Source organism: Sordaria macrospora, chromosome 1 (assembly GCF_033870435.1).
Source record: "Sordaria macrospora chromosome 1, complete sequence".
Taxonomy (NCBI): Eukaryota; Fungi; Ascomycota; class Sordariomycetes; order Sordariales; family Sordariaceae; genus Sordaria; species Sordaria macrospora.
The window spans coordinates 153,228-180,190 of record NC_089371.1 but is presented as its reverse complement, the minus strand read 5'-3'; the positions used below and the strand labels follow the sequence as shown (position 1 = coordinate 180,190).

The 26,963-nt window shown below is 53.2% G+C and overlaps 8 protein-coding genes across 8 annotated transcripts; 3 read left to right on the top strand and 5 right to left on the bottom strand.

Moving 5' to 3' along the window:
* Positions 1 to 1,090: 1,090 nt before the first annotated feature.
* SMAC4_08527 (uncharacterized protein) lies at positions 1,091 to 3,999 on the bottom strand. The gene is made up of 3 exons (XM_003345005.2): positions 3,621 to 3,999; positions 1,878 to 3,559; positions 1,091 to 1,775 (listed from the first exon to the last, which is right to left on the bottom strand). Exons 1-3 carry the CDS (start codon positions 3,724 to 3,726, stop codon positions 1,365 to 1,367), a joined length of 2,199 nt encoding a protein of 732 aa, XP_003345053.1. The 5' UTR covers positions 3,727 to 3,999; the 3' UTR covers positions 1,091 to 1,364.
* A 1,845-nt stretch (positions 4,000 to 5,844) lies between these two features.
* Positions 5,845 to 6,731, bottom strand: SMAC4_08526 (uncharacterized protein; the record flags this gene model as incomplete). The annotated part of the gene is made up of 2 exons (XM_003345004.2): positions 5,845 to 6,494; positions 6,642 to 6,731. 2 exons carry the CDS (start codon positions 6,729 to 6,731, stop codon positions 6,000 to 6,002), a joined length of 585 nt encoding a protein of 194 aa, XP_003345052.2. The 3' UTR covers positions 5,845 to 5,999.
* A 3,138-nt stretch (positions 6,732 to 9,869) lies between these two features.
* On the bottom strand, positions 9,870 to 13,117 carry SMAC4_08525 (uncharacterized protein). The gene is made up of 2 exons (XM_003345003.2): positions 10,999 to 13,117; positions 9,870 to 10,930 (listed from the first exon to the last, which is right to left on the bottom strand). The coding sequence occupies exons 1-2, from the start codon at positions 12,592 to 12,594 to the stop codon at positions 10,634 to 10,636; spliced, it is 1,893 nt and encodes a 630-aa protein (XP_003345051.1). The 5' UTR covers positions 12,595 to 13,117; the 3' UTR covers positions 9,870 to 10,633.
* An 861-nt stretch (positions 13,118 to 13,978) lies between these two features.
* SMAC4_08524 (uncharacterized protein) lies at positions 13,979 to 15,024 on the bottom strand. The gene has a single exon (XM_003345002.2). The coding sequence runs from the start codon at positions 14,954 to 14,956 to the stop codon at positions 14,096 to 14,098; it is 861 nt and encodes a 286-aa protein (XP_003345050.1). The 5' UTR covers positions 14,957 to 15,024; the 3' UTR covers positions 13,979 to 14,095.
* A 250-nt stretch (positions 15,025 to 15,274) lies between these two features.
* SMAC4_08523 (uncharacterized protein) lies at positions 15,275 to 17,605 on the bottom strand. Its single transcript, XM_003345001.3, has 2 exons — positions 17,377 to 17,605; positions 15,275 to 17,317 (listed from the first exon to the last, which is right to left on the bottom strand). Exons 1-2 carry the CDS (start codon positions 17,500 to 17,502, stop codon positions 16,046 to 16,048), a joined length of 1,398 nt encoding a protein of 465 aa, XP_003345049.2. The 5' UTR covers positions 17,503 to 17,605; the 3' UTR covers positions 15,275 to 16,045.
* Positions 17,606 to 18,769: 1,164 nt separating this feature from the next.
* Positions 18,770 to 21,812, top strand: SMAC4_08522 (uncharacterized protein; the record flags this gene model as incomplete). Its single annotated transcript, XM_003345000.2, has 2 exons — positions 18,770 to 19,761; positions 19,817 to 21,812. The coding sequence occupies 2 exons, from the start codon at positions 18,770 to 18,772 to the stop codon at positions 21,510 to 21,512; spliced, it is 2,688 nt and encodes an 895-aa protein (XP_003345048.2). The 3' UTR covers positions 21,513 to 21,812.
* Positions 21,813 to 22,484: 672 nt separating this feature from the next.
* SMAC4_08521 (uncharacterized protein) lies at positions 22,485 to 24,151 on the top strand (the record flags this gene model as incomplete). The annotated part of the gene is made up of 1 exon (XM_024655935.2): positions 22,485 to 24,151. One exon carries the CDS (start codon positions 22,485 to 22,487, stop codon positions 23,892 to 23,894), a length of 1,410 nt encoding a protein of 469 aa, XP_024511734.2. The 3' UTR covers positions 23,895 to 24,151.
* Positions 24,152 to 25,907: 1,756 nt separating this feature from the next.
* SMAC4_08520 (uncharacterized protein) lies at positions 25,908 to 26,859 on the top strand. Its single transcript, XM_003344998.2, has 2 exons — positions 25,908 to 26,357; positions 26,442 to 26,859. The coding sequence occupies exons 1-2, from the start codon at positions 25,934 to 25,936 to the stop codon at positions 26,672 to 26,674; spliced, it is 657 nt and encodes a 218-aa protein (XP_003345046.1). The 5' UTR covers positions 25,908 to 25,933; the 3' UTR covers positions 26,675 to 26,859.
* Positions 26,860 to 26,963: the final 104 nt, after the last annotated feature.

The following is a 26,963-nucleotide window of genomic DNA, read 5'->3' as shown; positions in this document are numbered from 1 at the left end:
CCATTCTCCATCTTCCTTCTGGCGCTGTCATTCGTCTGGGTGCCGTGCTTCTTGCTGGGTTTGGAAGCAGACAGGATGGCAACAATGTAGCTGTCAAGAACCGGCGACACGGTGATCGTACGAATCACACCCGCGAATATGTTCATGTCTTCCAGAGTTTCCCTTGGTGCTACTGACATTCCACCGACAGTTGGAGGAGACAATATTCGCAGAGTGCGTTTCGACATTCCACCATCAGGGCTGGCCACGGCACACAAACCAGCAAACTTCTCTCGCCATATTGCCAAAATTCTTTCCCAATCCTCCATCCCCAATTCTGAAGTCCTCCGAGGCTTCGTCGTCACAAACCTTCAAAAGCGCTGTCACTTCTCACGACGAGCCCGTCATAGGTACCCCAGAGCGCCAGAGGTTACCCTAAACGACTCAGACTTGCCACTCATCGACTAGAGAGTCATGGAGGGAGAGCAAGACACCCGTCAGGTATAACATTCGGCCATACTACTTCTTTTCAGGTGCGTCAGGGTAGAAGTAACCGATGTTCCGAGCCTGAGAATAGTAGAGTTTCTATGCTGGGACCGTCTCGATTATCGGCAGCCACGATGCTGTCTCCGACATCTTTGAGTATTGTGGATACGCGGGGCTTGGCCTCGAGCGCGTCGAGGTAGGTAGAAAAGGCCATTCCCAATTGGGGAGGGCCAGGGGAGGGGTGGTTCTCGTTACTGAAACATGATGGGCCGGGACCATTGAGGTCTCCGCCTCTGACGGGGCGTAGAACGAGAGCTCGTCCTTGAACCTGGCATTGGTAATCGAGCCTGTCGGACATGTACAGACTACGGGTAGGCAGCCCGTTGGCGGTATTTGTGATTGAGTTCGTGGTAAATATGGCGACTGGATGAGAAGCGAAAGGAGCCCTACTCATTTCTTGTTGGAAGGAGACATCGTCTTCTTTATTTGTAGAGTTTTGGCGAAGAGGCAAAGGCGATTATGAAAGGAAAGAGCACAGCATCGTGTGGATGTTGTTGATATGTCCTCCCAAGCGGAAGAGAGAATGGAATGGCAAGCTGTCGAAGGAGGCAGGCGCTTGGGTGCTGTGTTTGGGGTGCGAGGACAAATGGAGGAAATGAAGGTGTAACAACCCAACAGATGAAACAAGGACGGGATTGATCGCAAAATATCATTAACAAACGAGGGGTATCTCCAATCTAAGCTAACATCATCCCTTTCTCTTCACCCTGCTCCCTCGCAAACGACATCCGAAATACTTTCATGAGCGCATCACCCCCTCACTTCCTGTATCCTTCCAACCACTGCTGCATCCAGTTACCCAACACCCACCACTCCGTCCCTCATCACCCTCTATCGCCTCACAAAGAAGTAACCCCCATCCCCATCCCCACCTTCTCCCCCTTCTCCCCAAGTCCCTTAACACTCTTCTCCTCAGGCGTCTGATCCCCCGGCGTCATCATCACTCCCTCAGTAACCCCCTCCGTAACCACCACCTCCCCATCAAGTACACCACCAGCAGTATGAGCAGCCATGGCCTGCTCAGCATGAATAGCCCTAACATTCTTCTTGCCCGTGACATCCCAATAGATATACTTGCACGTCCTAATCAGGGTGTCCCGCCCTTCGTAGATGGGGAACAGGCCGACGCCAATGAAGGAGCAGAAAATCCAGATGATGCCGACGACCACCCACCCTGTGAAGAACGGTTTGGAGAATATGTAGCCGGTTCCGTAGAGGGGCATGGGCCAGAGGATTAGGAGGGCTAGGGTCTGTAACAGGGGTGGTGTTAGTAACTAGGTAAGAGAGGGAAACCCGGAAAAAATGGGGAGGGAGGGGAACATAAAGGGGAACGGTAACCAGAAGAAACTTACCAAAACAGCAGTCATCGTCTTACTTATCTTACTCGCCCTGCTCAACTTCCCTTGCTCCTCCTCCATCATCTCCCTCTCCCTCTCCGTCTCCTCCCTACCCCCCATCGTCTCCTCCAAATCCAAATCCACCCCCGCCTCTCCCGCAACAACATCAGTATCATCCCCCCTCTTAATCTCCATCATGCTCTTCCAGTCATAATTCGCTTTCCCAAAAATAAGCGTCAACACAGGAATAAACACCACAGGACTCAACAACGCCGCCACATTCCCCGCCAACATTGGCATGTTACTCCCCGTGCAAGCAACGCTCATCTCGCCACACTCCTTCTTGGCAGTGATTAACCACGCCACCAGCGCTACGCACAATCCTAGGACAGGGCTGAGGGCAGCAGCCCATTTATTCAGGCCGGACCAGGTTAGGACTAATGCGGCTGGGAGCACTGCCGACGAAATAATGACGCCCATCATCACGTAGAGATACCCCATTGAAATGCCAGCGTACCAGAGTCCGACGGAGAAGGTGGCGATGAAAAGCGCGTAAGCGGCCACGACGACGTGCGACATGTAAATTAGTCGTTTACCGCTGGCTTCGGGCTTAATGTACGTTCTGTAGAGGTCGTACACCACGATGGAAGATACGGCGATAAGCTGGGAGGAAGTCGCAGAAGTAACGGCCATGAAGACGATGAGCAGAGTAGCTGCCGCGCCACCTTTTCCTAGCAGAGCGACGGCAGCGTAGGGGAGAACCAGACCGGCTGAGACGTCGGCCTCGGGCATGCGGTTGGGGTAGGTGGGAAAACGGGGGTTGTTTTCGAGGGCCAGACCGGAAAGACCCATAGTCGTGGCGGTAAGCCAGGGGATGGCGAACCAGCAGAGGCCTCCTAAGATGTAACCGGGCAAAGCGTGGACGGGCGAGGCGGCGATGGCCTTGTTGTAGTACCCATTGTCGAGGAAGACGGTGCCGAAGTTACCAACGATGTTGATCACGAAGAAGATGGCGCCTTCGCGGGAGCGCATGGTGAGGTAGGAACCCTCGTGGTTTCCTTCGACGGGATGGGCCTGTGCCGCTTTTACAAGGAGGTCATAGACTTCGCTGGGCGACCCCAAGGCTTCACCGCTGGCGTAGGCAGTTAGGGCGAAGACGATGATGATGATCAGCAAGATGAAGGTGTGCACCCAGTCTGTTAGGATGGTGGCTTTCAGACCGCCGACTACGGTGTAAGCTACCACGCCGACGGGGAGGAGATAGATGGCGGCGATGGTGTGCATGCCTGTCAGGGCATTGATGGTTGCCGAACCGCCGACGATGAGCATCAGGGACACGAGGATGTTGGTTACCAGGCCAAAGACCATGAAGACAATGTGAGGCATGGTGCCGAAACGGGCACGGATGGCTTCGAGGAAGGTGTGAGCGTTCGGAGCGCGGCGTTTTAGTTCGATGGCGAGGGTCGCGAAGAGGAGGATTTGTACGGTAGCGCCCGAGGCGTACCACAATGGACCGGAAACGCCGTAGCGGTAGCAGACACCCGAAGACTGGAGGAGGGTGGCAGCCCAGGTCCAGGAGGAGACGACGGCGGAACCGACGAGACCGGATTTGACGGTGCGGCCGGCAGTGTTGAACATTTCGGATGTTTGGAGCTCGCGGTTGTAGCGTTTGAGGATAAATGTGACTAGAATCATGCCTGGCACGCATACTGTTAGTGATATTCATGGGTGAACGAAAGGCATAGAGAAGACACTCACCAAGAGCAAACAATGCTCCCAGCCCAATGACGATGCCATAGCCAACTCCTTGGTTGAGAGCGTGAGGTGTGTCTACTTTGACGGTTGTATCACCACCTCCCGCCATTGTGGATGGTGTTTAGGGGACTTTGTTTGACAAGAGGTATAATGAGCTTCGAAGCTTGAGACATCAAAAGAACCTGGAGCCATGATGTCGGATACGGCTGAGATATATAAGTTGTATCCCACGAAAGCAATGACAATCCGATATGATCCAACATGGTGGTTATCAGACTCTGATATCCAACTGTCCGATAAGATCTTGTGTGACAACTACCACCACGGAGTCTGGTTATGGTACCGTGGAGGCTACCCCGGTCCCCCGTTCCGGTCGCGGGCTGTAACATCAAGTCAGTGTGGACGTAGTTCCCATTATTTTTCTCCCAGCAGCATCCCCAAAGGGTGTTGAGAGTGTTATCGTGGTGCAGAATGCAGAAAGGTACATAACACATGTCTTATCAGTACAGGAGTGCAGGACACCCCGAACTCCTCCGATGTCGTCTCTCGATTTGGTCGTCTCTGGTGTTTTTGGGGTCTCATTCGGCTCTTCCAACCGTTGGCTCTCCCCACTCCAGCCATGTGTTTACCCCATTCATAACGCCAATATCAAAACGACAATGCCAATCGCTTCGGGGATATCGTGGGCTTCGAGTGTTTGTACGGGGGTTTTCCGTTCGTTGTTTGGTTGAACGTTCCACATCGGACATCGAGATAAGCTTCATTCAGTTACACCTCTGGGATCTTATCAGTCCGCCCCTTGGCACCGTAGCCCTCAAAGGTTTAAAGCGTCGCCGAGCGTGGGCGGTCCGGCACTTGGCTGTCAACGCTATTGGTTCCCCTCGTTATGTCCTCCGGGAACTATCGAATGGTTGCACTTGTCGCGACACTGATAGAGGTGAGAACTGACCAATCAGAACTCATGACTTATGGGAATTCGAGGTTTCTTATCTTGCGCTGATCAACCCGATCTGCAGGGCTCTGAATGTGGCGTTCAAGCTGTAACATGGTGCTCCCGCGCCCAGAAACCAGCACCAGGAACGAACATGGAACAAGATGCCGGACTGGCTCGGTGTTGATGGTGTCGAAGGGGGCAGGGGGGATGAGATTTCATCCAACTTCTGATATCAGTTTTCCACAGTGAAGCTTTTACCACAGGATTTTGCCAGATACCGATTTGCATCTTGTTGAATCCCGCTGGCTGAATCGCCAAAATGGTCGAGAAGCTCGATCTCAAAATGTGGCTGGTGTCTTGTTGTAAATGGATTGGCCTCCCGTGCGACTCTATTAAGACTTGTTTCCAGCCAGTAAGCCGCATCCCACCTCTCCATAGGACCTTGGGTCCACTATCTCAGACATTGCTCTGGACATTTTAACCTTCTGCTCTGACTGCGGTCTCGGACGACCAATTTTGTGTGCATGCATCTCGTGGGGACCCCACAGGCCCAACGGTTTGGACCATCGAGATGTCTGTGGGTAAGTAGGCTCGAAGAAGATGATGTCGGTAGTACAAGCGGGCGATCCCGTTCGGTCAATCGGCATCAACGCAACTCAGAATGGACCAGTGTGCCGACCAGACGGGTCTGAAAGTTGGCTTGATAGTGCAAGGGGAATTTCCTTCTTGCTTCCTCTTGTCACCTCAACCTTCCTGCCCATCTCGTCTTATCAAACGATCCAAATATGGACCTCGATCCGTTAAGAGGCTGTATGGGTGGAGAACCCAGAACCCGATGACGTGAATCGTGAAAGATATCGGTAGTTGAAGCCAGTTACAACAAGGATATCGCCAGGAGCAAGACGGGGCAACAGAGGTATAAGCAGAAGCCAGCCGCAAGTGCCAGTGGACACAGCATCAACGCACCTTCTTTCAGTGCCAGTAAACAAGTTCTTACCACGATGCAAGAAGCGTCAAGAACTAGGATACGAAGGATGAATCAAACGCAATACAAGAAGGAGCGATTACATGATTACATGAGTGAAATGAATGAAAAGCAAAACAAACGAAGGGAACGCCTAAAAAGAAAAAGGAAAGAAAAAGAGGAAAATATGAAAACCGAAAGGAAAGGCAGAAACACCAGAACAAGACACCCCCGTGACACTATACAAACACCCGCTTGCTCCTCCGACACAAAAGAGTGAACTGGTACCGGGGTCCGGTGTAATGAACGACTTTCGCTCCCTTCCCGGCTCATTGGCGAATATCGACAACCGACCCCGCCCGGCCCGCTCCGGTCCAACCCCACACTACTTCCGGATCCGGATCCGGATTCGGTTCCGTCCCCACCTCACCCGAACCCGCCCCGGACACGGATCCGAACCCGGTCACCCTCGGCATGTGCCGGATTAATACCACTCCGGCCTCCTCCCCCCCCAGCACCCAACCAACCGTTCCACCGCCTCCTTCCACTCCCGTGCCATCTCCCCCGCCAACATCCCCCTCTCAGCCTCACTCGGCAGCCTATTCCCCCAATATCCCTCCCAACCCGCCTCTTCCCAACTCACACTCTCCACCAATCCCTCGCTCAAAATCTTGTTAAGCACCAACCAAGCCAAGTTCCAACTTCTGTCGCTGTCCGGGTCTGCCCTGACAAACTGGACAGCGAGTGGGATGATTTGCGCGGAGAAAGGGTAATTGGTGGTCAATCCGCGGAGTTCGACGAGAAGGGATTGCGTGGTGACGACGTAATTCTCAAAGGCAGAGGTCATGGGACTTTGGAAAAGGGAGACGTCGGAGGAGGGAATTTGGGAGGGGTCGGTAATGGTGCGTTCGAGGTGGAGGAGGGCGGAGAGAGTGGTTGGTGGGTTGGTTTGGAGGTGGGTGAGGAGGGTGAGGGATTGCTGTGGGAAGAAGGGGTTAGTCCTGGTTCAAAGAAAAGGGTGAAGGTTGGGAGGGGGGGGAGAGGGGGGGAAGGGGGGGTAAGAGGAAAGGGTAGACGGGATGAGGTTCGCCGCCGTGGGATGTTGGGAAGAGGAAGGAAGCCATACCTGAGATGGACGACTGCTAGTGGTGGAACGGCTACCGCTTGAGCGAGTGCTGCCGCTGTGGCTGGACCTACTGGACCTAGAGGACGACATGGTTCTTGTTCCGTTGATGACCTGTTGACGACGGGTTGAGATGACGAGTTAAACTCCTGTTAAAGACGAAAAGTGTCTTTGCTGATGTTGACTGTCTTGCAAAAAGCTTTGAAGTTGACGTTGACGATGCTCTTGAGTCTCTGTTGCTTTGAGTCTCGAACTGCTTGCTGCTTGTTTGTCTCCATCATCACCATCCCAACGGGTCTTCTCATCTCCTTATATTCATCCCAAGGAGTTGAACCTCCACCTCCAGAAGCCATCACCGCCTGCTCTGCTATATGCTCAACAACCAGCTGCCGGGTGAATGATGACGGTGATGATGATGTTGAGTCAGGACCCAATCCAGCTCCATGCCCACTTTTGTTCGAGTGTCCATCGATGATGCTGCCTCAGACAGCATCTATCCAGACTTTAGACAATCAAAGTGTCTTCTTTGCCATTGAATCTTGACCCTTCTTCCAAGCACGGCCACACACAAGCCGATACGTACGGCGGGTACCGTAGGGCTGAAACCGGGCATAATAATCCACATGGCACGACGGACCAGCCGATGATCCATCCCGCGCCATCCCGTCATCACTCGAGGACGGCATCGTTACCAGTCATCTGGAGGGAAGTGACAAGCGCCCTATAGGGCTGAAGGTAATGTAGCATTCATTTGGCGGTGTCAGATACTAGTTGTTCGTGCGCAGTCCACTTCCTCTTCAGTCCAAGTTCTGATGTCACCTTGGCTACCTGTTTGTGCCGAGTCCCATCACAACATTGAGTGGGGGTTTCTCATGGATGGACCCGAAGAACTGGACAAGTGGTCTACAGGGCAGTGTAAACACTAGCAGATGTAACGATGAGAATGAACAGGTATGGAACCAAGGTGGAGGTGAAGAAAGGCACATTATCAGCCGGTAAGCGGGAAGGAGCAACAAGGTCTCAAGGCAACGACCTGAGACCCGATTGATGGAGAAATAGATCAGGCACCATCATTCCGTGGTGCCGACGTCCGTCTCGTGGGGCACATGGGAGAGAAAAGTGACATGATATACATGGACGAGTGGAAAGCATATGTCGCTGACCTGTATCCTTCATCGGAGACATGGCTGTATGGACGACTTGTCCCGTTGGAGGTTTCTGTGATTTGCCATACCCACGAAGTGGGACCGTGCCGGTCACTTTTTCCCTCCGAGATTTGGGCCGAGGATGGTGTAGACGGGATGATCATGCCTAATGCCGGTGACTTTGGACAACCCAAAGACATAAGGTTTTCCAGTGTGGGTTGTTGGATCCATAGACTCGGAATGGTCAATGACAGGAAGATGAACGATGTCACGTCGCGGAAGTTGGCTTCGTCCCGTCAAAGAGTCCACTTCCAATGCGTAGACCTGGTTGGCCACCCTCTTCCACTTGACAGGAGCCATCGTTTAGTTCAGCAGTATTGCTTGTTGCTTATACAACAGGCCTATCCCCGTCTTGGTCCCTGGTGTACCTGATGGCAGTGGTGGCAGTAGTTCCAATCTGGGGAATATTCCATGCGCAAAGGAAGTGGGACTGTGGGACTGTGGGACGCAAGAGGCGTGAGCAGAGCCTCCTTCATCAGATACAACCCCAGATGCCGAGGAATTGTAGATCAAGGATGTGGCACATGGGCTCCCGCTGTCCAAATCCCAGTTTGTGCCGTACCTGGCAGGGATTTGAAAATGTGGGTGCCTGGATCTGTTCTTGGACCAACAGTTCTACCATGTGTGGTGGTCCAATGAGACTTTGGCTATAGCGAGTAGAACTAGAGGTAGTCAAGTTCGTGATACTTGGCAAATTTGTTCGACGTCTTGGACCATTGATCAAGGCGGTCAACAACCGGCGATGACCCAGTACCTGTCAAGTGACTTGTGGGTTGATTTAGTCGTTCACTGGGCACCCCGTCCGACGATATTCAGTCTTGTTACTCATCAACCATAGCACATATTGTGGCTTTCGCCTCAAGGCCCCCACAGTTGTTGAACTGCGAAAATTGTTGAGTAGTGAGCGTATACATCGCTCAAACTAAAAGTCTCTGTGATACGAGTCATGTGTCTGGGGGCGGAGCTGGAAAGCATTGCGAATGAAGAGCCTCTAGCTTCGGCAGTGATGTCTGACGTTATTAGGTTTGCCAGTCGTCGTGATGTTGCTGAATAAGGACCAGCGCCAAGTACCACCTTGGAACAGCAGTGGTATGAACAAAGCCCCTAACTTGGTAGAGGAAGTAGCCGCAGCCACCGTCGAAGCAAGGCAGGAGACATTTGTTTGATTACCACACGCATGTGAAAGCACCGGAGATTATTTAGGCACCCGAATTCTTCCCATGCGATGGGACCAATAACCTTTTCCTTTTCCTTTGCCCTCTCGCCAAAACTTTGCGGGAAGGTGGGCGATGCGGGATGCGGCCGATTACTTAGCCAATTGGCGGTCAGGGGTACTTGGTCGTCTTTGGATGGGGTATAGGTAAGAGAGGTAAGCAGCAGGGCCAATGTCGACACACTGGCGAGATTGAAGCTCAGAATAGTCCTAGGTGTTGAGATGAGGATCGGTATGCTTCACAGACGGAGTGGGATATTGGGGACGACGTTCTCCTATGTGTTTTCGTGGTATAACACCTGTGTTCTGGCGACGTGAGTTTGGCTAATTTCATCGTAAGCTCAAGTCCAAGGAGCCATGGTCTGGTTGTGTCCGCTCATTACAAGAGTCGCCAGCATCTGCAAGAAGCTTTGGAATCGTGAAGGCCTCCCGAGTAATTATATCTTCAGTGTCCCTTGAAGGGGAGCAAGATGACCAAGCAGTGTGCATGAACGATTTGCATAACGGATGGTGTGCACAACACCCAACAGTCTGGGGACGGCGCGGGTTCGGCAGAGAACGCGGGTCAGACCGTGAGAAGAACTCTGCATCGGGCAGTGATGTGTAGAGTATGAGATAGGGCTGAAGCCGGAACGGTTGAACCGTGGGAAATGACATCAGTTTGTCCCGCTCGTGACAGAACCTTGTCCGGCTGAGGTATGTCGTGCACAACCGATGCAGCTTTGGATTGGCCAACCCCACGATATTCGATGTCTTTCGTGTGATGTACCTTGCCCATCTTTCGGAGCTTTTTCCAACTTTGTGACACCCCGCAAAAGTTTTCGTCTCGGCAATGGCTTTTGCTCCGGTAGGGCTGACCGGCCTCGAAAATGAGTGTGAGATGGAAAGCGTTTCGGCTTGACATTCCCCGAGCGGGTATCTCCCAATGTCCGGCGATGAGTGTTGACCATAGTCGATCACCGGCACAAATCGGCAAATCGAAACCGGAGTGGGCCGTTAAGAGGGAGCCGTTCGGAGTGTTCCGACTCTTCAAGAGAAACCTCGAGGCAGCGCACGATATATCGTCGACTTGTCTGGTGTTGGTTGCCGACTGTCCTGAGTCATCCGACCGCGACCAATGCCTTGTGTAACATCGCGGAGGACTGTGTAAAGACAACACGTTCGAGGCGGCAATATTGGCCGGTGGTTCCACGACGAAAGCATCGCCATTGGTATTACTGTCATGTTGTTGCCTGGAACATTGGTAACCTCCAACATACGGAATTGTTTGGTGTGAACGCAGCTGCGATGAAGAACTCCGGACCGACATTACAATCAGGCAAGCACTAGGAACAAAAGGACAGATGGAAGACATGTGATGAAACAAATCGATTCAGTACCGCTGGTCGCATAATGCTCGTTATACCCAAAGGAAGAAAGGAAATCGTTATCAGGCCCTGCTTTTTCGTCAATCGGCGGGCCCATCTTCTAGCGTTGATCGTGTCATCGAGTCGTTGGTCGTATATCGTCCTGTCGTATCGTCTACTCTGCCATCAGTCCTTCGTGCATCTTCCATCATCGTGATCGTGTATTACCGGTCACCGGGCCGAATCAGTGGCGGCCTCCTCGTCGTTATCCTCCTCATCCTCCTCACCTTGCCAGTCGGCGCTCTCAAGTCCGTTTCCGCGGATCATTAGCGTGCCCAACCACCCAAGAAGAGCAATACCAGCAAAGACGCCCCAGGCGATCGCCTCTCCCTTGGGCTGGACATGATTCGTCAGGGTGAAAAGTCCGCCGGAGATGAAGGGGCCTACGCTACGACCAGCAGCGGATAGAGTTTGCGCAATGCCATTGAGGGTGCCGAGGGACTCGTGGGATGGGGCAGAGTTTGTAATCTGCGATTGGCATGTGTTAGTACCCACTGGGAGAAAAAACAGAAAGGAGAGAGAGAGGGTAAACGTACCAAAAGCATCACGCTGCTCAAGCCACCAATTGCACAAATATTCTTGAGTAACAGAATGACTCCCAGCTCGCCGTACAACCAACCCTTGCCAGACCCAATCCCGAACCACGTCTTCTTCTGGTCGACGTAGCCTATCCAGGGCATGAGCGCCATGGCAATGGCCATTCCCAGAAGGGAGTATCTGTAAGTACCCATGTTTCCCACGCGTGCCTTGAGCGGTTGAAAAACGAAGGCCTGGAAAACGATGGTAGCCAAACCTGCCAAGGACAGGCTGATTCCAATGATGCTGGGACCCAAGTTACGGCCGTTGGGTGGCGGGGCGGAGGCAAAAATGGGGTAAAGTGAGTTGAAGGAGATGTTGGTTAGTTGGAAGACGAGGTAGGTACACAACAAGATTAGAGTTGTGCGGTTGGCAAGTTGGCGGAAAGCGGACTTTTGGTCTGAGGCGACGTCCTTGGCGCTTGTGGCGTCGTCGTTTTCCTGGCCGAGGAGGGCTTCGTCCTCGTTGCTGTTGTTGGAATTCTTAGATCTGCCCAAGCAGCCGGCGAAGAGGATGCGAGCCTTGTTGAACATGGTGGTGTAGTCGCTGGCGTCTTCCTCCTCGTCCTTCTCCAATGTCTCCCGGAACCAGATGGTGAGAACGACGACGGCGAGGAACAGGAAGCCTGCGCTTAGAAGGTTAGGGCCAAGGAATGGGTACTTGTCGGCCCCAACGGTGCCAACCAGCAGACCACCAAGAGCAGGACCTGTGATGCTGCCGAGGCTGTACATGACTGGAAGCCAAGTGAAGGCTCTGCTCTGATTTGTGCGATCTGTGACCTCTCCCAGCGCCGTTGGCACCACAGCGGCATTTCCATTGAGCAATCCCATAGCAATATGCACCAGAATCAGCTGGACGTATGTCTTGCAGAACCCAAAGAACACAAAGCAGCCCATCAGCAGAAGGGTGCCGACCAGCATAACCGGTTTGCGACCGATGCGATCCGAGAGGTAGCCCCAGAACAGGTTCGTCACCAGTTGGGCAAGAGCGAATGCAGACGCCAAAAGACCAACGTATAATCCTTCGTCACCATCGGGAATCTCGTCAAAAGAAGCCACCATGGTCGGCAGGTATGGACTAATGGAGTTGAGCGCTGTCTGTTCGGCCAAGGACAACAAGGCTAGGAGGCCCAGTTGTTTCCATGGCAGCGGTGTGGCGGCGTCGCCTTCTCCTTGTGATGTACCCGATGTGCTTCCATCGTCATCGCCACCACCGTGTCGTTGTTGGGCATATGCGCTCCATGGGTCGTTTCTCGGTGGTGAAGAGGGAGTCTTGGGCGGTTGGGTTGGAAAGGTGTGGTATTTGTGGGTGGACTGCCGTCGCATGGGACGTAACGAGGCAACCGAGGTTCTTCGAGAGTTGTCGGATGCGTGACGAGGGTCATCGTAGGGGGTGTTGAACTGGGGGAACGGAGCGCCAGCGTGGAATGAACCGGACGAGGTAGTTCGCTGTGGTCGGGGAGCGCGACGGGTTTGAGAAGTTCGCGGTGTATGGGGTCGCGATGAGGAAGAGGATGCGCCGACGGCCGTGTTGGCGGCGGACGTTGGTTGGACCATGACGTCCGAATTCAATCGCTACCGTTGATGGACACAGACGACGGGATATGCGATGCAAGACGACACTTGTGGAATTCAGGTAGAGAAGTAAGTGGTCGGGATATGTACAACCGCAACGGTCGCAACCACGGCGTGTGCGGTCTGGTTAGAGTATCGAGATTGGACGATGTGATGTGATCGGCCGACGAATCGGAATTGATGTCGGTGCGGTCGTGTGTATGGTCCGATGTCGTCGTCCGCCTTTGATTGACGGCGATGTTTGTCGAATTGAAGCGGTCGCGTGGTCAATGTCGGGAAGAGAGACGAGGAGAGAAAGGGAAGGAGCGTCAATTGAAGGTTATGGTGACACGACGATATTGCTAGCTCCGAGCGGAACTACGATGTTGTGAAACGTGGGCGTCCATTTGAGAGAAACTCGAATTTGTTGGAGAGAAAATGGAGAAAAAGTGAAGACGAATGAATGGGATTGAAACTTGGATTGATGATCACCGGCCAAGAATTAGCCAATCAGTTCAGGTCCGATTACTCCATCTTTCTCTCTTCAGTGGGGTTTGGGTCGTGATGTCACTGATTGGACTCCAACATCGGGGCCCCTCCCCCGCCATGAAAACCCCGAAACCATGAAACAAGCCCTGTAATTCCAGGGGTTCCATGCACTGTCTTTCGGCGCTGCGTCGGCGTCTCTTATCGATAAGGAAGTATATCAGATCTTGACGTCGACTCCGGCTTCCACAATCAAAGCGGAATGGAAGTTTAAGCAATTGATTGGGCAGAGTCTAAGAGTCGAATGGGATTAAGAGAGAGAACTTCTCCAAAAGCTGTGCTGTGGAGACCTTTTTTTCCCCAAGAATTTTCGTGGCCAGCCCAGCTCTAGTCACTCCCCTGCTTCCCAATGGGAAAGCTTGTTCCTTCATTTCCACTGCTGGCTTTCTTCCTTCTATCGCTTAGTAGGCTCTTATCGTTCGTGATGAGCTCTTGCTCAACAGAATGTGAGTGCCTTCTGCCTGTCTAGTGTCTCAAAATGTGGTCTCACAATCTCTGATAACGGTGGATTGTGAGGCAGGTACGCTGGCTGGGGCGTGCACGGGTCGGTCCCGAAATCAAGTCGACTGACTCTTGACAGTTGCTGTATCTACAACTGAGCTTCAAAAGGTACGTTATCATCAAACCCAAGCGATGTGAAGAAACTGTTGCACCACAGTGTAGACAGAGCGTCCGTTTCAGCATGAGCGGTCAACTGAGGAAACATCTGATGGCTAGCTTCAATATTCCTCTCCGTCTGTAAAATATGGCCAGATCTGGCACTTAACTTACCCTGGACCACCACAAGAATGAGACTTCATGAAAAGCATAGAAGATGTATGTACTGGTATTCATTATCATCAATATGTACAACGCAAGTGTATAACCGATCCTTTGTAACTTTTCACACCTCCGCTTTACCACTTTCACCGAACCACATCCCCCCTCCCATCATCTCCCAGCACCATGTTCCAGGCGCCTAAGAGAAGACAACAGTCTTGCCGTTGTTGAGGAACAGCCTCTGCTCAGCATACCACTTGACTGCCGCCGCCAACACCTGGCTCTCCACGTTCGAGCCCTCATCCACCAACACATTAGGTCCCATGCTGTGATCGACTCTGGCAACCCTCTGCTCGATGATGGGGCCCTCATCCAGATCCGCAGTAACAAAGTGAGCAGTGGCACCAATAATCTTGACACCTCTGTCGTACGCCTGATGGTAAGGCTTGGCGCCCTTGAAAGACGGCAAGAACGAGTGGTGGATGTTGATGATGCGTCCAGACATGGCCTCGCAGAGGGTTGGCGAGAGAACCTGCATGTAGCGCGCGAGAACGATGAGCTCGATACCGTGCTGCTTGGCCAACTCCAAGATCTGACCCTCCTGCTGGGCCTTGGTCTCCTTGGTGACAGGCAAGTGGTGGAACTCGATGCCGTAGGACTGGGCGAGCGGCTCAAAGGTAGGGTGGTTGGACACGATGAGGGGGATGTCGATGGGGAGCTGGCCGGTCTTGGCGCGGAAGAGGAGGTCGTTGAGGCAGTGGCCGATCTTGGACACCATGATCAAGACGCGGGTTTTCTGCGAGACGGGCCGGATCTTGTACTCCATCTGGTACTCGGCCGCGAGCTTGTTGAAGGGCTCCATCAGGTGCTCGGTGCTGGGGGTCGGCGTAGGGCCAAAGTGCACGCGCATGAAGAATTTTTCGGACACGGGGTCGGAAAACTGCTGGAGGTCGAGAATGTTGTGGCCCTTCTGGGCGAACACGCCAGTGACAGCGTGGACGATGCCCGGCTTGTCAGGGCATGACAGCGTGAGGATGTGGTCGTTGGTGGTGGCGGGCATTGTTGAAATGTGGATGGGTGGTGGTGATGTTGAGGTGTGGTGGTGAGGTTTGAACAGATGTCAATTCAGTGAAATATAAACTAACTTTCAGTTCAATAGCTTCCAAATATGGAACCCTTCTTCTTTCATTGAACGCGTGGCGGGTTTTTATGACTCATGGGATCCACGTTTGCGGCATTCGGAGTTCTAGAAGCGGGCTCCAGAAATGTGTCCACTCGGCATGTCAATACTTGATGTTTTTGACGACCATGTCAACAAGAAGGAGGGTTAGGGTCCAACGCGGGTACTCTTTCCTCTTGGGGTTTTCCCCTCAAAAACATTTGCACACACCACACTCATGAAACACAGCAACGGCCATCACCATTCGAACCTACCTACTGTATACAGTGCGTGTACCAAATCGAATGTCCATACCAAATCAACCTCGGATCTACTTTGTGCACTACCTATTTCGGCCAACTCTGATCCTCGCCAAGTCGGATCTTCAGGACGAACATCCGGCGCTTGCCCATGTCGCCGATGTTCTCTGTCCGTGCCATTGCTCGTGAGGACCTTGATGGTTAGGGCTGCACTCTCACCTCGTCTCATCACTTTCTTCTTCCATCGCCCCTTCTTCTTCGAGATCTACTGCATTTGTTACTGAGAGCCGATTTCCAATTTCGCTCCGCCATTGGCCAAGCAGTCAGTTCGTCGATGCAGGTTGGAGAAGGAGCAACAGGTTGAAGGCATGAGCACGAAGTTCTCCCCAACCAACCACCTCCACTCTTTCCCATCGTTCTTGCCTCAAGGGACGCGTTATCTGCGGCTCAATTTCAACATGCATCTCAATCTCCGCTCATTTTGACAGGTTTGCGGCCTTGTGGAAGGAGCAATCAGGCCGTGGAAAGACATGCACCTGGCTCACGGTGGATGATGGGAGCCATCTGAAACCCTTTCTTTTCCGCAATATCACCAGATTTCACGGCATCTCACCGTCAAACTTGCCTTCTTCGGCTTCTTTACCATAGAACTCCAAATTTCACGCCATTATCCCAGAAAACCACGCTACTCCAAGACCCAATTGGCACCATCCCAGTCACAGCCATCTCCTCAAACCGGCGACACTTTTCTGCGCCTTGAACTCTCCTCCTTGGATTTGTGCATGTCACTCCATCCCCTCTTCAATGCCTTGCTCCTCTTCCTCTCATAATTCCTTGTTCTTACCAAGTTCCAGATCAGTATCAGCACCATGTACATAAACAACAACGCAAACGCGGCAAGCGGGCCCAGCATCGAGAAGATGGCGAATCCGTAACTCGCCCTGTGCAATGGTGCGTTCTTTTCCCCGGAACCCATGTCAGTCCCCAATGCCACCTGCATTGCCGACAACAGCACCACGATCCACGCCGTCCCGCCGATAATCCAGCTCGAATTGTTCACCACAAAGTCGCCGTACGACGTCCACAACGGCATAAATCCCAGGGTCAGCGGCTTGGTGAGCAGGTAGATCATGTCGAGCCGGTTGAGACGAAGTTCGCCGTAGATGAAGCGGACTGCGATATTGTGGTGGATCGGCTGGTAACGGGACTGCGGGTCGAGAAACTCGTGAACAAACAAGCGCCACTTCGGCCAGCTGATGGCCTTTGGGATCAGACCCATCTCCTTCGCCGTCTCCAAGTCGCTCTCACGCTGGACCAGGGCTACATACGAGTACAACAGCCCCAACGCCGCCTGTCGGGCTTCGCACCGTTTGCAAAGGAGCTCGGAACCATCCTTTTTGTTGGTCTTCTTCGCAAGCTCCTCCTTGGCACTCGTCGACACCATCACGTCCCTTTCACCGTGGTCATTCCCAGTTCCCTCAGCCCCATGATCCAAACCACTAGCAACTCCATCCAGCCCGTTCCCCTTCTTCCGCCCTCCCTGACAATTTGCTTCACTGCGACACGCCATCTCCTCGTCCCAAAATTGCCGGCATAACAAATACTTAGCCAAAGGCTTTAGGTATACCTTGCCCCTTCCCCAAACCAGATGGAACTCCAGCTTTTCACTCACAATCACTTCTCTCCCCTGCGTAATCTGAGTTTGCAAGGAGCGAGGAGGGACAGGACGGCCAGCTAACCAGAGCCGGTGCTTGATGGCATGGATTTTGGAAAGATCAAACTCGGTGGCAAGGAAAGATTCAAAGTCGAAGCTGGGAGGTCCTGTAGGCGATATGCCAGGGCGAGTGGAAGTGGTAGGGCCGTCGTAGAGGGAATGCAAGTCGTCACCGCACCGACCATGGGCCGGAAAGAGGTCACTGTACGTCTCCTGAGAGCCGGTCTCTGGGAATGATTCGCTCTCGAAGGGTGCGTGGCTCTTCTCGCCCAGCCGCTGACCCGAGTTCTACCAATTTGCCGTCAGTCAAGTCCCGTTTGAAGGGATAAAAGGGAAAGCGAACGCACTTGTTGATACACCACGGGCACAGGCGCCTTGGGGGCTACATCGCTTCCGTCCATCGTGACGAAGGCGATGGATTCACGACCGTAGGAGCCAAATGACCGCGAAGGTGGAGAGTTTCTCCTGGTCATAAACCATTCTTTACTGGCCCAAGAAACCTAATAAGCTTTTCTTGTTCAAAGCGTACCTTCTTGAGGTTTGGAGATAACAAGGCTCCGTGTCACCGTCAGCAACCCAATCTCTTTAAATCGGTGCCTGGAGCTGAAGACTCCATTTCAGTCTAGGCCTTTCCGCTGCCGATCCCCACAACTACGCCGTAGCGCGCCTGGTACGATCATTATTCCCGGGGCTCGTAGCGTTACATCCAAGCGATCCTTGTCCTGCAAGTCACTGTGTCACAGCCCCATTTCCCTCACTCGCACAAGCTTCCACGGCCCCATTTGTGTCATCGTCCTGGGGGCACCACGCCCGCGACCCGTCACAGCCTTATTGTATTCTAGTTGGACCCGAGACGCTGATTGAACCATTTTGCAGTGGCTTGGCCTTGAAACGGTTACTGCTGACAACCTGGGGCGACCAAAACGCGGGGGTGTGATAGCCCTGCTGACTTCCTACAGAAAGGTTGGGTGGCTTTGGTCAGATTTGTCGGAGTCCTCGGAGCAGGCTGGGAAGTGATGAACTGCGGGGGCTGAAAGCTCAAACTCTTGTGATCATGACGACCATTTGTGATTCCTTTCCCATTTCTTTTTCTACCATCTCAAGCATTCGGAAAGTCGAGAATGAGAAGTCTCAACAGGTGGACAGGGAGAGAAGCATGCTCAGACTTCATCCTTGCACCATAACCGGCCTTCGACCGGAACCTTGCATGAGATGTTGACGATGCGATTCCAAGCGAAGAGCTAGGCTTGCCATGCTACCCACGCGTCGAGGGAGCCGGATATAAGGGTGTACTGGGATTCCCTCTGGTTCGTCCGCGCCACTGAGGTGCTCAACCCCGAACGTCTTGGGACAGCACCGACACTGTCACTGTCACAGGTGCTACACCCTTCGATCGATATTGCACCCAATACTTTACTGGGCGCTTGTTGAGCTTGACGTACCCTCGCAGATCATCTCCAGCCAAAGCGTCACTAATCTTGCGTCGATACTCCAGTCTTACGAGAAACAGCTACACGATCACTCGGACATAAGATTCGTGAGGAGTGACCTCCGACACCTTGCCTAAGCGCGCAAGGAAAAACGTTTGAGGTCAATCATGGCGGCAATCCTACTGAAAAGAGAACCAACCGCAGGAACGGCATTGGGCGGTGCAAGTGCGTGCCCAAAAAGGGTGTCACAATGCCTTTCAGCTGAAGGTCAATGGAAAGGTGTAAAATACTTACCTTCCTCTAGCATCTGATGGTATTTGCTGTTTTGACACTTTGCATCTTCATCTACATCAATCTTGCCTTCCATACCCTTTGCATCTCAAACACATTGCACGGAATCACAGTACACCAGCATCCCAAGATGCCACCAATCTCGATATCCCTCCCTGAACACCTGGCACGGCCGTCCGACAAGACTTCATCGGTAACCGTCACAGCCATTCCCTTGGCCTCGCCCACAACCACCACCGCGGTGTCTAACAAGCAGCCCAGCCTCTGCTCATTTTGCTCCCTCATTGACTTCTCTTTGCTCCGTTATCCCACAACCACTGATCTCTGGTCTCTGAACGATGGCCACCCAGCACCCCAAGACCTCAGTCCCTTCAAGCGCAACCCATATGCCAAAGTTGAGCCAACATGGACTCTAGGCCTTCTCTCCCGCATCCGCAAATCTTCCTCCTCCTGCGATCTTTGCCACGCTATTAGCACCGTCCTAGACCAACAGCCACATGCCCTCGTCACACTTGCCGATATGGGCGTAAAAGATCCATTGGTCTTGGGCACGGTAGCCCTTTGTGGAAGGTTGTCGGCGCCCGAAGGGACATCTTGGTTAGAACATGATGACAAATACGGCGGGCTGAAAGAAAGGGACTGCTTCTTCCTCAGACGATTGGGGCTGCTGTTCCGACCGGCCGACAAAGACGAGGATGTGGAAGAGCCTGGAATGGCGAAGAAGATCGAAAGCTGGTTTTCCATGATGGACAGTTTCCAGACCATGAACACCGCAATCCCTCAGGGCTTTGGGGATGGAGCCGAGGACAGAAAAGGGGTGCTGATGGGAGACGAGGAGGACCCAGAGACGGTTTGGTTTGCAGGAAGGAAGAGACCTGAGATGATTGACATTGGCTTGATCAAGCAATGGCTCGGCGAGTGCTTGGAGAACCACAGGGACAGATGCGGGATCAGTGAGGAGGTGGATGAGGATGATGACCCGGACTTGGTTGAACACATGAGACGCTTGAGGTGGGTGTTCCCTCCCTGTGTTCAGAGGATGATTGATGAATGCTAACAACCGTAGCAAACCAATTTCCCTTTTCCGCCTCATTGACGTCAAGAAGAAGTGCATCGTCACCAAGTACAACCTCTACGACGTCGACATGTCCGGCCTGAGGTTTGCTTCACTCAGTTATGTCTGGGGTGTCACCCCACAGAAACTAGTCCTCGAAATGAAGAACGAGTACGAGCTTCAACGGCCCAACTCTCTCGTCGGGAAAGTCTCCCAGACCATCTCGGACGCCATTCACCTGACCGAACAACTGGGCCTTAAATACCTCTGGGTCGACGCCCTGTGCATCATCCAAGACTCCGACGATGATAAGGTCATGCAACTTGGCAACATGGCCAATGTGTACGCCCACTCTTTGTTCACCATTATTGCGGCGGCGGGTGACGACGCCAACTTTGGTCTTCCCGGCATCCGCACCCCCCGTGATGCAGCCCAAGAGGTAGTCCCGGTCATCGCCCCGTCAGACAACCAAGCCGGAATGTCCCTCATTACTGCTCTCTCTCCTACTCATCAGTCCCATGAACACCCAACCCGCAAGACCGTCTGGGCCTCTCGCGGGTGGACACTCCAAGAACGGGCCCTCTCCCGACGTGCCATTGTCATCATGAAGAACCACGTCCTCTGGTCCTGCTCACGCTCTCACTACTCGGAGGAATCCTGCTGCGAGACCGATACCCTCGGCACCCTAGCGTGGTTCGGCCTTCAAGAATCTGACCCCATCCTCAACTCCTCCGAGCGAACGTGGTATACCGAAGACATCCCCGAAGAGCAAGTCTGGTACAAGTTCCAACGCTTGGTCCAGGACTACTCCGGCCGCAATCTGAAATACCAAGGCGATGCGCACGATGCCTTTAGTGCGGTGGTGGAACAAGTCCGCAGAACGACTGGAGAGAACTTTCTCTGGGGCATGCCTAGCGGCCGATTCGAGCTTTGTCTCTGCTGGGAACCTTACCGGCGAGGTCTCACAAGGAGAACGGAGCTAACTACGCTGGAGATGACCAGCTTCAAGCGACATGTTCCCCTACCAAGTTGGTCGTGGCTGGGATGGTCCGGAGCAGTCATTCTCAAAGTACAGGCCCTCGAGCCCGAGAGGGACTTCAACCCGAAGGTGGTTTGTTTCGTTCTCCGCAATCACCCACTGCGCGTTATTTCGGTGCGACGAGTTTCAGTCGACAATGACCCCGAGCGAGCCAATTCCTGGGCCATTCCCAACATTACCGACAGCAAGTACTCGGTCACTCTAGAAGATATCTACGACAACCTCCCATCTTTGACCCCCGAAGTTCTGCTCGACACACCAGATGATCAACTCATCTTCTTTTGGACCGAGTCAGCGCGCTTCAAGCTCTCAAACCTCAAAGTGCAGGGACCGTCGGTCTTGCAAGACAATCCATTGCATGTGAAGGAGTACACCAAGTATTATCGAGACATTATCAATGATGAAGGAGATGTGGTGGGGAAGACGCATCCCTGTGATCCTGAAGCCAAGGATATTGGCCTTGACGAACACGGTGACGGAAAATGCGAGTTCATCCGTCTTGCGAACAACTATCTTCCTTTCTGCGACCCAGAGAAGTTGGTGATGCAGGTACGGAGAGGCACCGGAAAGGAAAATAAGGACGTGAGATATCGGGTCAATTTGGCGGAGATCAAGAAGGAGGCGTGGAAGAGCGTCTATGTGAAGAGAGTGTTGGTTGCGCTGGGGTGAGTATTGAGAGGATTGAGGTCTCACAATGCGTGACAGGAGCTCGAGGGAGTTCTTTTTCTTGGCAGGCAGTTGGGTTCAGTTCGGTTGAGTTGTGTTTCGAAAGACCGAGCAGATGGTTTCTTCCAAAGTTAGGCCGAGACGTCTACTCAGGGCTTCATTTCTTTCCTTCATGTGTCTTTTTGCATGCATTGCATTTTGCAAAACCAACAATTTCTTCTACACGCACCTTCCTTCCGTCCGTCCATGACAAATGCCACTACATTGATACATCTTTAAACCCCCCATTCTTCGAAAATACGACCGGCAGCCATTTATCTACCCATACCTATCAATTACCTTCATGAGAAACTGCATTCTGCAATGCCCAGTCTTTTACACTATGGTCAACTGGGCCCAGGTCTCGGTAAGCGCAGCAACGGCGTCGACCCGCGGCAAACTGGACGGCACGAGTACTGAGGAGCATACCTGCGAGGCAGGAATCTTGGTTGTGGCTGTGGTACCCGCTGGGGAGGTTGACAGTTGACAGTTCCTATCGTTTCCCCAAATCTTGCAGCAACCGGTAGTGTTGGTCTTGGTGCTTTGCCCGCAGAAGTTGATTACCTGCATGAGGCATCACGCAGGTCGGCATAACCACATAAGAAACCTCAACGTATGCCCATTCTGTCGGCGTCTTATGTCTAGGCATCAACGGTGTTCCCCCATCCAAGATTCTGTGAGAAATGCATCTGGAGTTCGGACTTTTCAAAACTGTGCTGTACAGACAAGAGACCATTCACGGCTCGGTCCGCAGTCCGTTCTATGATCACTCGATGATGTCAACCATTTCCTTTTTCCGGGACCAGTCAAAATCCCTGTCAGGAATGCGGTGCAAAACACCAGATATAAAGATCGCTGCATAGCCAATGTCGAATTTCACATAGAAATCCCCCCTCTCAACCAAACCTCGCTCGTGTTGGACCGATACAAGTCAATATGGCCCGCCTCAGTCTCTCCACCCTCACTTCCCTCCTCCTGTTACAGGGGACAGCACTGGCAGCCAACACTGGTGAACATGGCAATAACTCAGATAGTCTCGTGTACACATTCCCTACCGACCCCGGCGTCTCCGGTCATCCTCTCGATGTCGTGCACGCCTATTACCGCCAATGGCCCACCGGCATCGCCGTTTCTGCCTCTGGCCGCCTCTTCTCCAACTTCCCCGGCGGTCTAGACCCAGCCAACGTCAACCACGGCACTCCCGGAATCTTCACCGTGGGCGAACTCGTCTCCCGCACCGTCGAGAAGGCGTACCCGTCCGAGGAGATGAACACCCCTCCCTGCTCCATCGGTGCAGTAGACCTGACAGACCCCGACCACCCCGTCGGATGCGGAAGTGCAGACCACCTGATCGCCGTACAAAGCGTAGTCGTCGACCCCAAAGACCGGCTCTGGATCCTCGACACGGGAAGACCAATGTACACCTTCCCCAACGGCTCCGTCATCCTGCTCCCCTCCAGCTACGGCGGCCCCAAACTCGTCGGCGTCGACCTCACCACCAACAAGGTGTTCAAAACCATCCCTTTCTCTCCCGAAGTCGCTCTGCCGAGCGACACCTACCTCAACGACGTCCGCTTTGACCTGCGCCCCCACATCACTTCGTCAGGCGAAGGCATAGCGTACATCACCGACTCCTCGTCCACCGGCCACAACGGGGTCATCGTCGTGGACATTGGCGCCGGTGAATCCTGGCGGAAATTACATCGCCACCCGTCCGTCCTGCCAGAAGGCCAATTCCTGCCGTTCGTATGGGGTCGTCCCCTCTACTACGTCTCTGACCCCGGGCATTCCCCCAGTGGCAACTTATCCACGACAAAACCCCCAGGCCACATCGCCATGGGCGCAGACGGCATCGCCATCTCACCCGACGGCGAAACGCTGTATTACATGCCGCTAGCCAGCCGCACCCTTTACAGCGTGCCCACAGTCCTTCTTCGAGCGCGCGACAACGCCGCCGCCGACGAGGATTTATTCAAGGCAGTGAAAAACCACGGCCAGACCGGCCCCGCAGATGGTCTAGAAACTGACTCCAATGGTTTGGTGTATAAAGGGAACCAGGAGGCAAACGCAGTGGTGGCGTATAACCCCAAAACGGGCATGACGCAGACGGTTGTAAGAGATCCGAGGATTGGGTGGGTTGATACGTTGAGTGTGGGGGAAGATGGGTGGGTGTATTTTACGAGTAATCAGTTACATTTGGCTGGGGGGATGTGGTCGCCTATGTCGCCAAGGGGGGAAGGTGACGATAATCAGAATCAGAATCAGAATCAGGGGGATCAGAGGAGGAAGCCGTTTGGACTGTTTAGGGTTCCTTTGCTTGATGGGGCGGGGAAGATTAAGGTGTAGGTAGGATTAAGGTCTAGGTAGGATTAAGGTGTAGGTAGGATTAAGTATAGGATGGTGGGAGATGACACTGTCACTGGAAAGCGGGGGAAGGGGAAGTAGCACGGAAGTATGTAACGGAATGGACCGTAAAGAAGAAGAAGGATGAAGCAGAAAGGCTGGTACCTTAAATTCGGGAGATGATTTCCGAAACGAGGAAAAGAAAGAAAGAAAGAAAGAAAGAAATCGTAACCTGTACTAGGAAAAGAAAGGAAAGGGAAACAAAAAAAAAAGACGATTTGGGAAAGACCCAGGTGATAAGGTACCTATGGAGGAACATTTTCAGTTGTGCAAAACCTTGATTGATGTCCGTCCATCAGAAGATGCAACAACAAAAACCTCCCTTGACCAGTGTCTGTCCGTGATTCTTCCCGTTCCAGTCCGGATCTCCACCGCATGTGCTTTTCGGGGGGGAAAGTAAACAAAGGGGAGGGCAGGGCAGGGCAGGGCAGGTAGCCGAACGGATAGAACTAGGAGAAGGCCAGCTTTTGTCTATATCGTCAGTCCACGGGTTCCTGTCGTCGCGTCATAGCCGATGAGATGGTGAGGAAAGCAACACACAATCCTTCTACCTCTCCCAACATTCCGATAATATGAACGTGCTAGTCCCAGTGGGCGTGGACGTGGGTGCGGGGACACCTGGTATGTGACGGCGCGTTGCCAGGTGAGCAAAACACGTTACACGAGGCTGTTTGTTGATCGGGCGGAAGTTTGGATGTTGGTCTGTGAAGATTGAACGTTTTGCTTCAGAAGGGTCACTAACAATTTTACAGCGCATGTTGATGGGTGGAGCCTTCTGCCTCCTTGCACGTTTATTCGACAATGCTTGCCCCAGGGGGGGGCAGCCGAGGGTCATGGAAAGCTGGGGCCAACCGCCAGGAGTTTGACTTCGCTATTATGCGGAAGATGGTCAAGTCTTCCATTGCCCGATCAACATATCGGAAATTCTTGATGCCCGTCGAGTCTGTCGACACTATAAGGGACTATAGGGCGTATATTCTGGCTTCAATGATAATATTATGCCCTTATTGTAAATATCCCCTCCATGTTCCGTGAGATATCGGTGCTCGACTCTCATGAGCCTCAGAAGAGTCACTAACAATTTCCCAGCGCATCTCAAGCGAACGAAAAGTGCGGGTGGAGGTCCCGATTGATGGACAAGGATTCATGTTGCCAAAGCGGGCCCCTGTGTCTGCCAACCCTCGGTGCTTGTTTGTTTACTTTTCTCCTGACTTTATCTCCCGATCAACTCATACATTGTGCTGGCCGCATCACCGTGGGTCGTGATAAGAGTTTTTTCGTAGCGCTGGGCCTCTTGAACTTTTCATGATAGACACTCGCAACATCGTCTCGTTTCTTGCTGCACCCACTGTCGTTTGCCTGCCTTTTCAGGTATCTTGTTGGCATCGGCGATGTGGACCTCCTATCTTGACCCGGGCCGGCATGGAACTCCCCGTCTCGTCCGGGCGGAAGCAGTGGATCGCGAAGGCCGGGAACGATGAGCCCCCCGACTGTGTCCAGAAGTGATTGGGGCTGTGCAATCCAGTTACTTCCAGGCCTCTCCAGCGCTGACCACTGGCGACCACTGGCAACCATAAGCGCTACAGGAGGGGCTCCATCCGCGGTTAGGTATTGGCATTACCTTATACCAAATCGAGCCAAGCCAAGCGATGGAAGCACACACGCAAAATTCCTGACCATGGCACGATGGGTCGATGCCAGGTGTCAAGTTCAGTCCTGGGAGCCGATGACTCCGCCGGCCAAGCCCTTGAGGGCCGGGACCCGGGCAGGCCGGAAACCCGGAACGGAGTCAAGTCAAGGATAAATCCACCTACTGACACCGACACCGTCATCGCCGACTTTCACATTACCTTACCTTATCCGCCCCGATATTGAATATCGTGGTTCCTCTTCTCACTAGTACTCATTTCACTCACTTCACCTCGGTAAACTCACCTACCTATTCACCACAACAGCCACACCCTGAAGCAAAACCCGCCTAAATGACAATCACCCTCCGCCCCGCCACCGAGGCCGACGCTCCCTCCATCGCCCGCATCGGCGCCGCCGCCTTCGCCAACACCCTCTCCCCGCTCATCTTCCCGCGCTCACACCTGGCGACCGCAACCATCACCGAAGCCGACCTGGTCGCCGACGAGATCACATGGCGCACATCCATGGCCATCAAGCGGCTGCGCGAGGACAAGCCGTGCGTGTTGGCCGTTGAGGTCGACGATGCCACCGGCGAGGAGACCGGGGTGCTGGGGTTCGCGCACTGGCAGAAGCCTGGGCCTGAAGAGCCCGAGGTGCTGGGTGTCGAGGTCAGGCCGGCGACGTTTGATAGGGATATGTTTCTCAAGGTGGTGGAGAAGTTTACGAGGAAGGATGTGGAGGCGTTGGGGGAGAGGGGGCATGAGGATTATTGGTGTGAGTACTGCTATTGAAAACATGATGTTTTGAGATGGGAAGAAGGTGACAAGGGTGTACGTCTACTGACGAGGTGATGAGCAGATGCCATCTTGATCGGCGTTGATCCCAAGCAGCACAGGAGGGGAATCGGCAAGAAGTTGGTCAACTGGGGTCTGGAGCTTGCGAGGAAGGAGGGAAGAGATGCGTACTTGACTGCTACCGAGGCCGGAAAGCCACTTTATAAGGTTTGCGGGTTTGAGGAGCTGGAGACATATGATTGCTATGGTCAGCCGCTGACGAGCATGGTTTGGAGGTTGGAGAAGAACAAGCAGTGAGTCCTGCGAGCATGTTCTTGAAGAAGGGAAGGGAAAGAAATGAGAAATTGGATCCAGCACCAGAACGGGGTGAAGAGTCTCAACAAATAATGACGGCAGCTTCCCCTTCATGATCGAACCGATCCAACAACGGAAAGTGCGCAGGAAGCCGGGGACCAGACTCTGGATCATGTTAGTGAAGGAAGCCCGCGTTTTTTTGCCTGCAACTGCCATCTTCAGGATATATGACTTACAAACGTCTTTTCTGCCCCTTCCTTCTCGAGCCACAAAATCACCGGCGACACCGAAA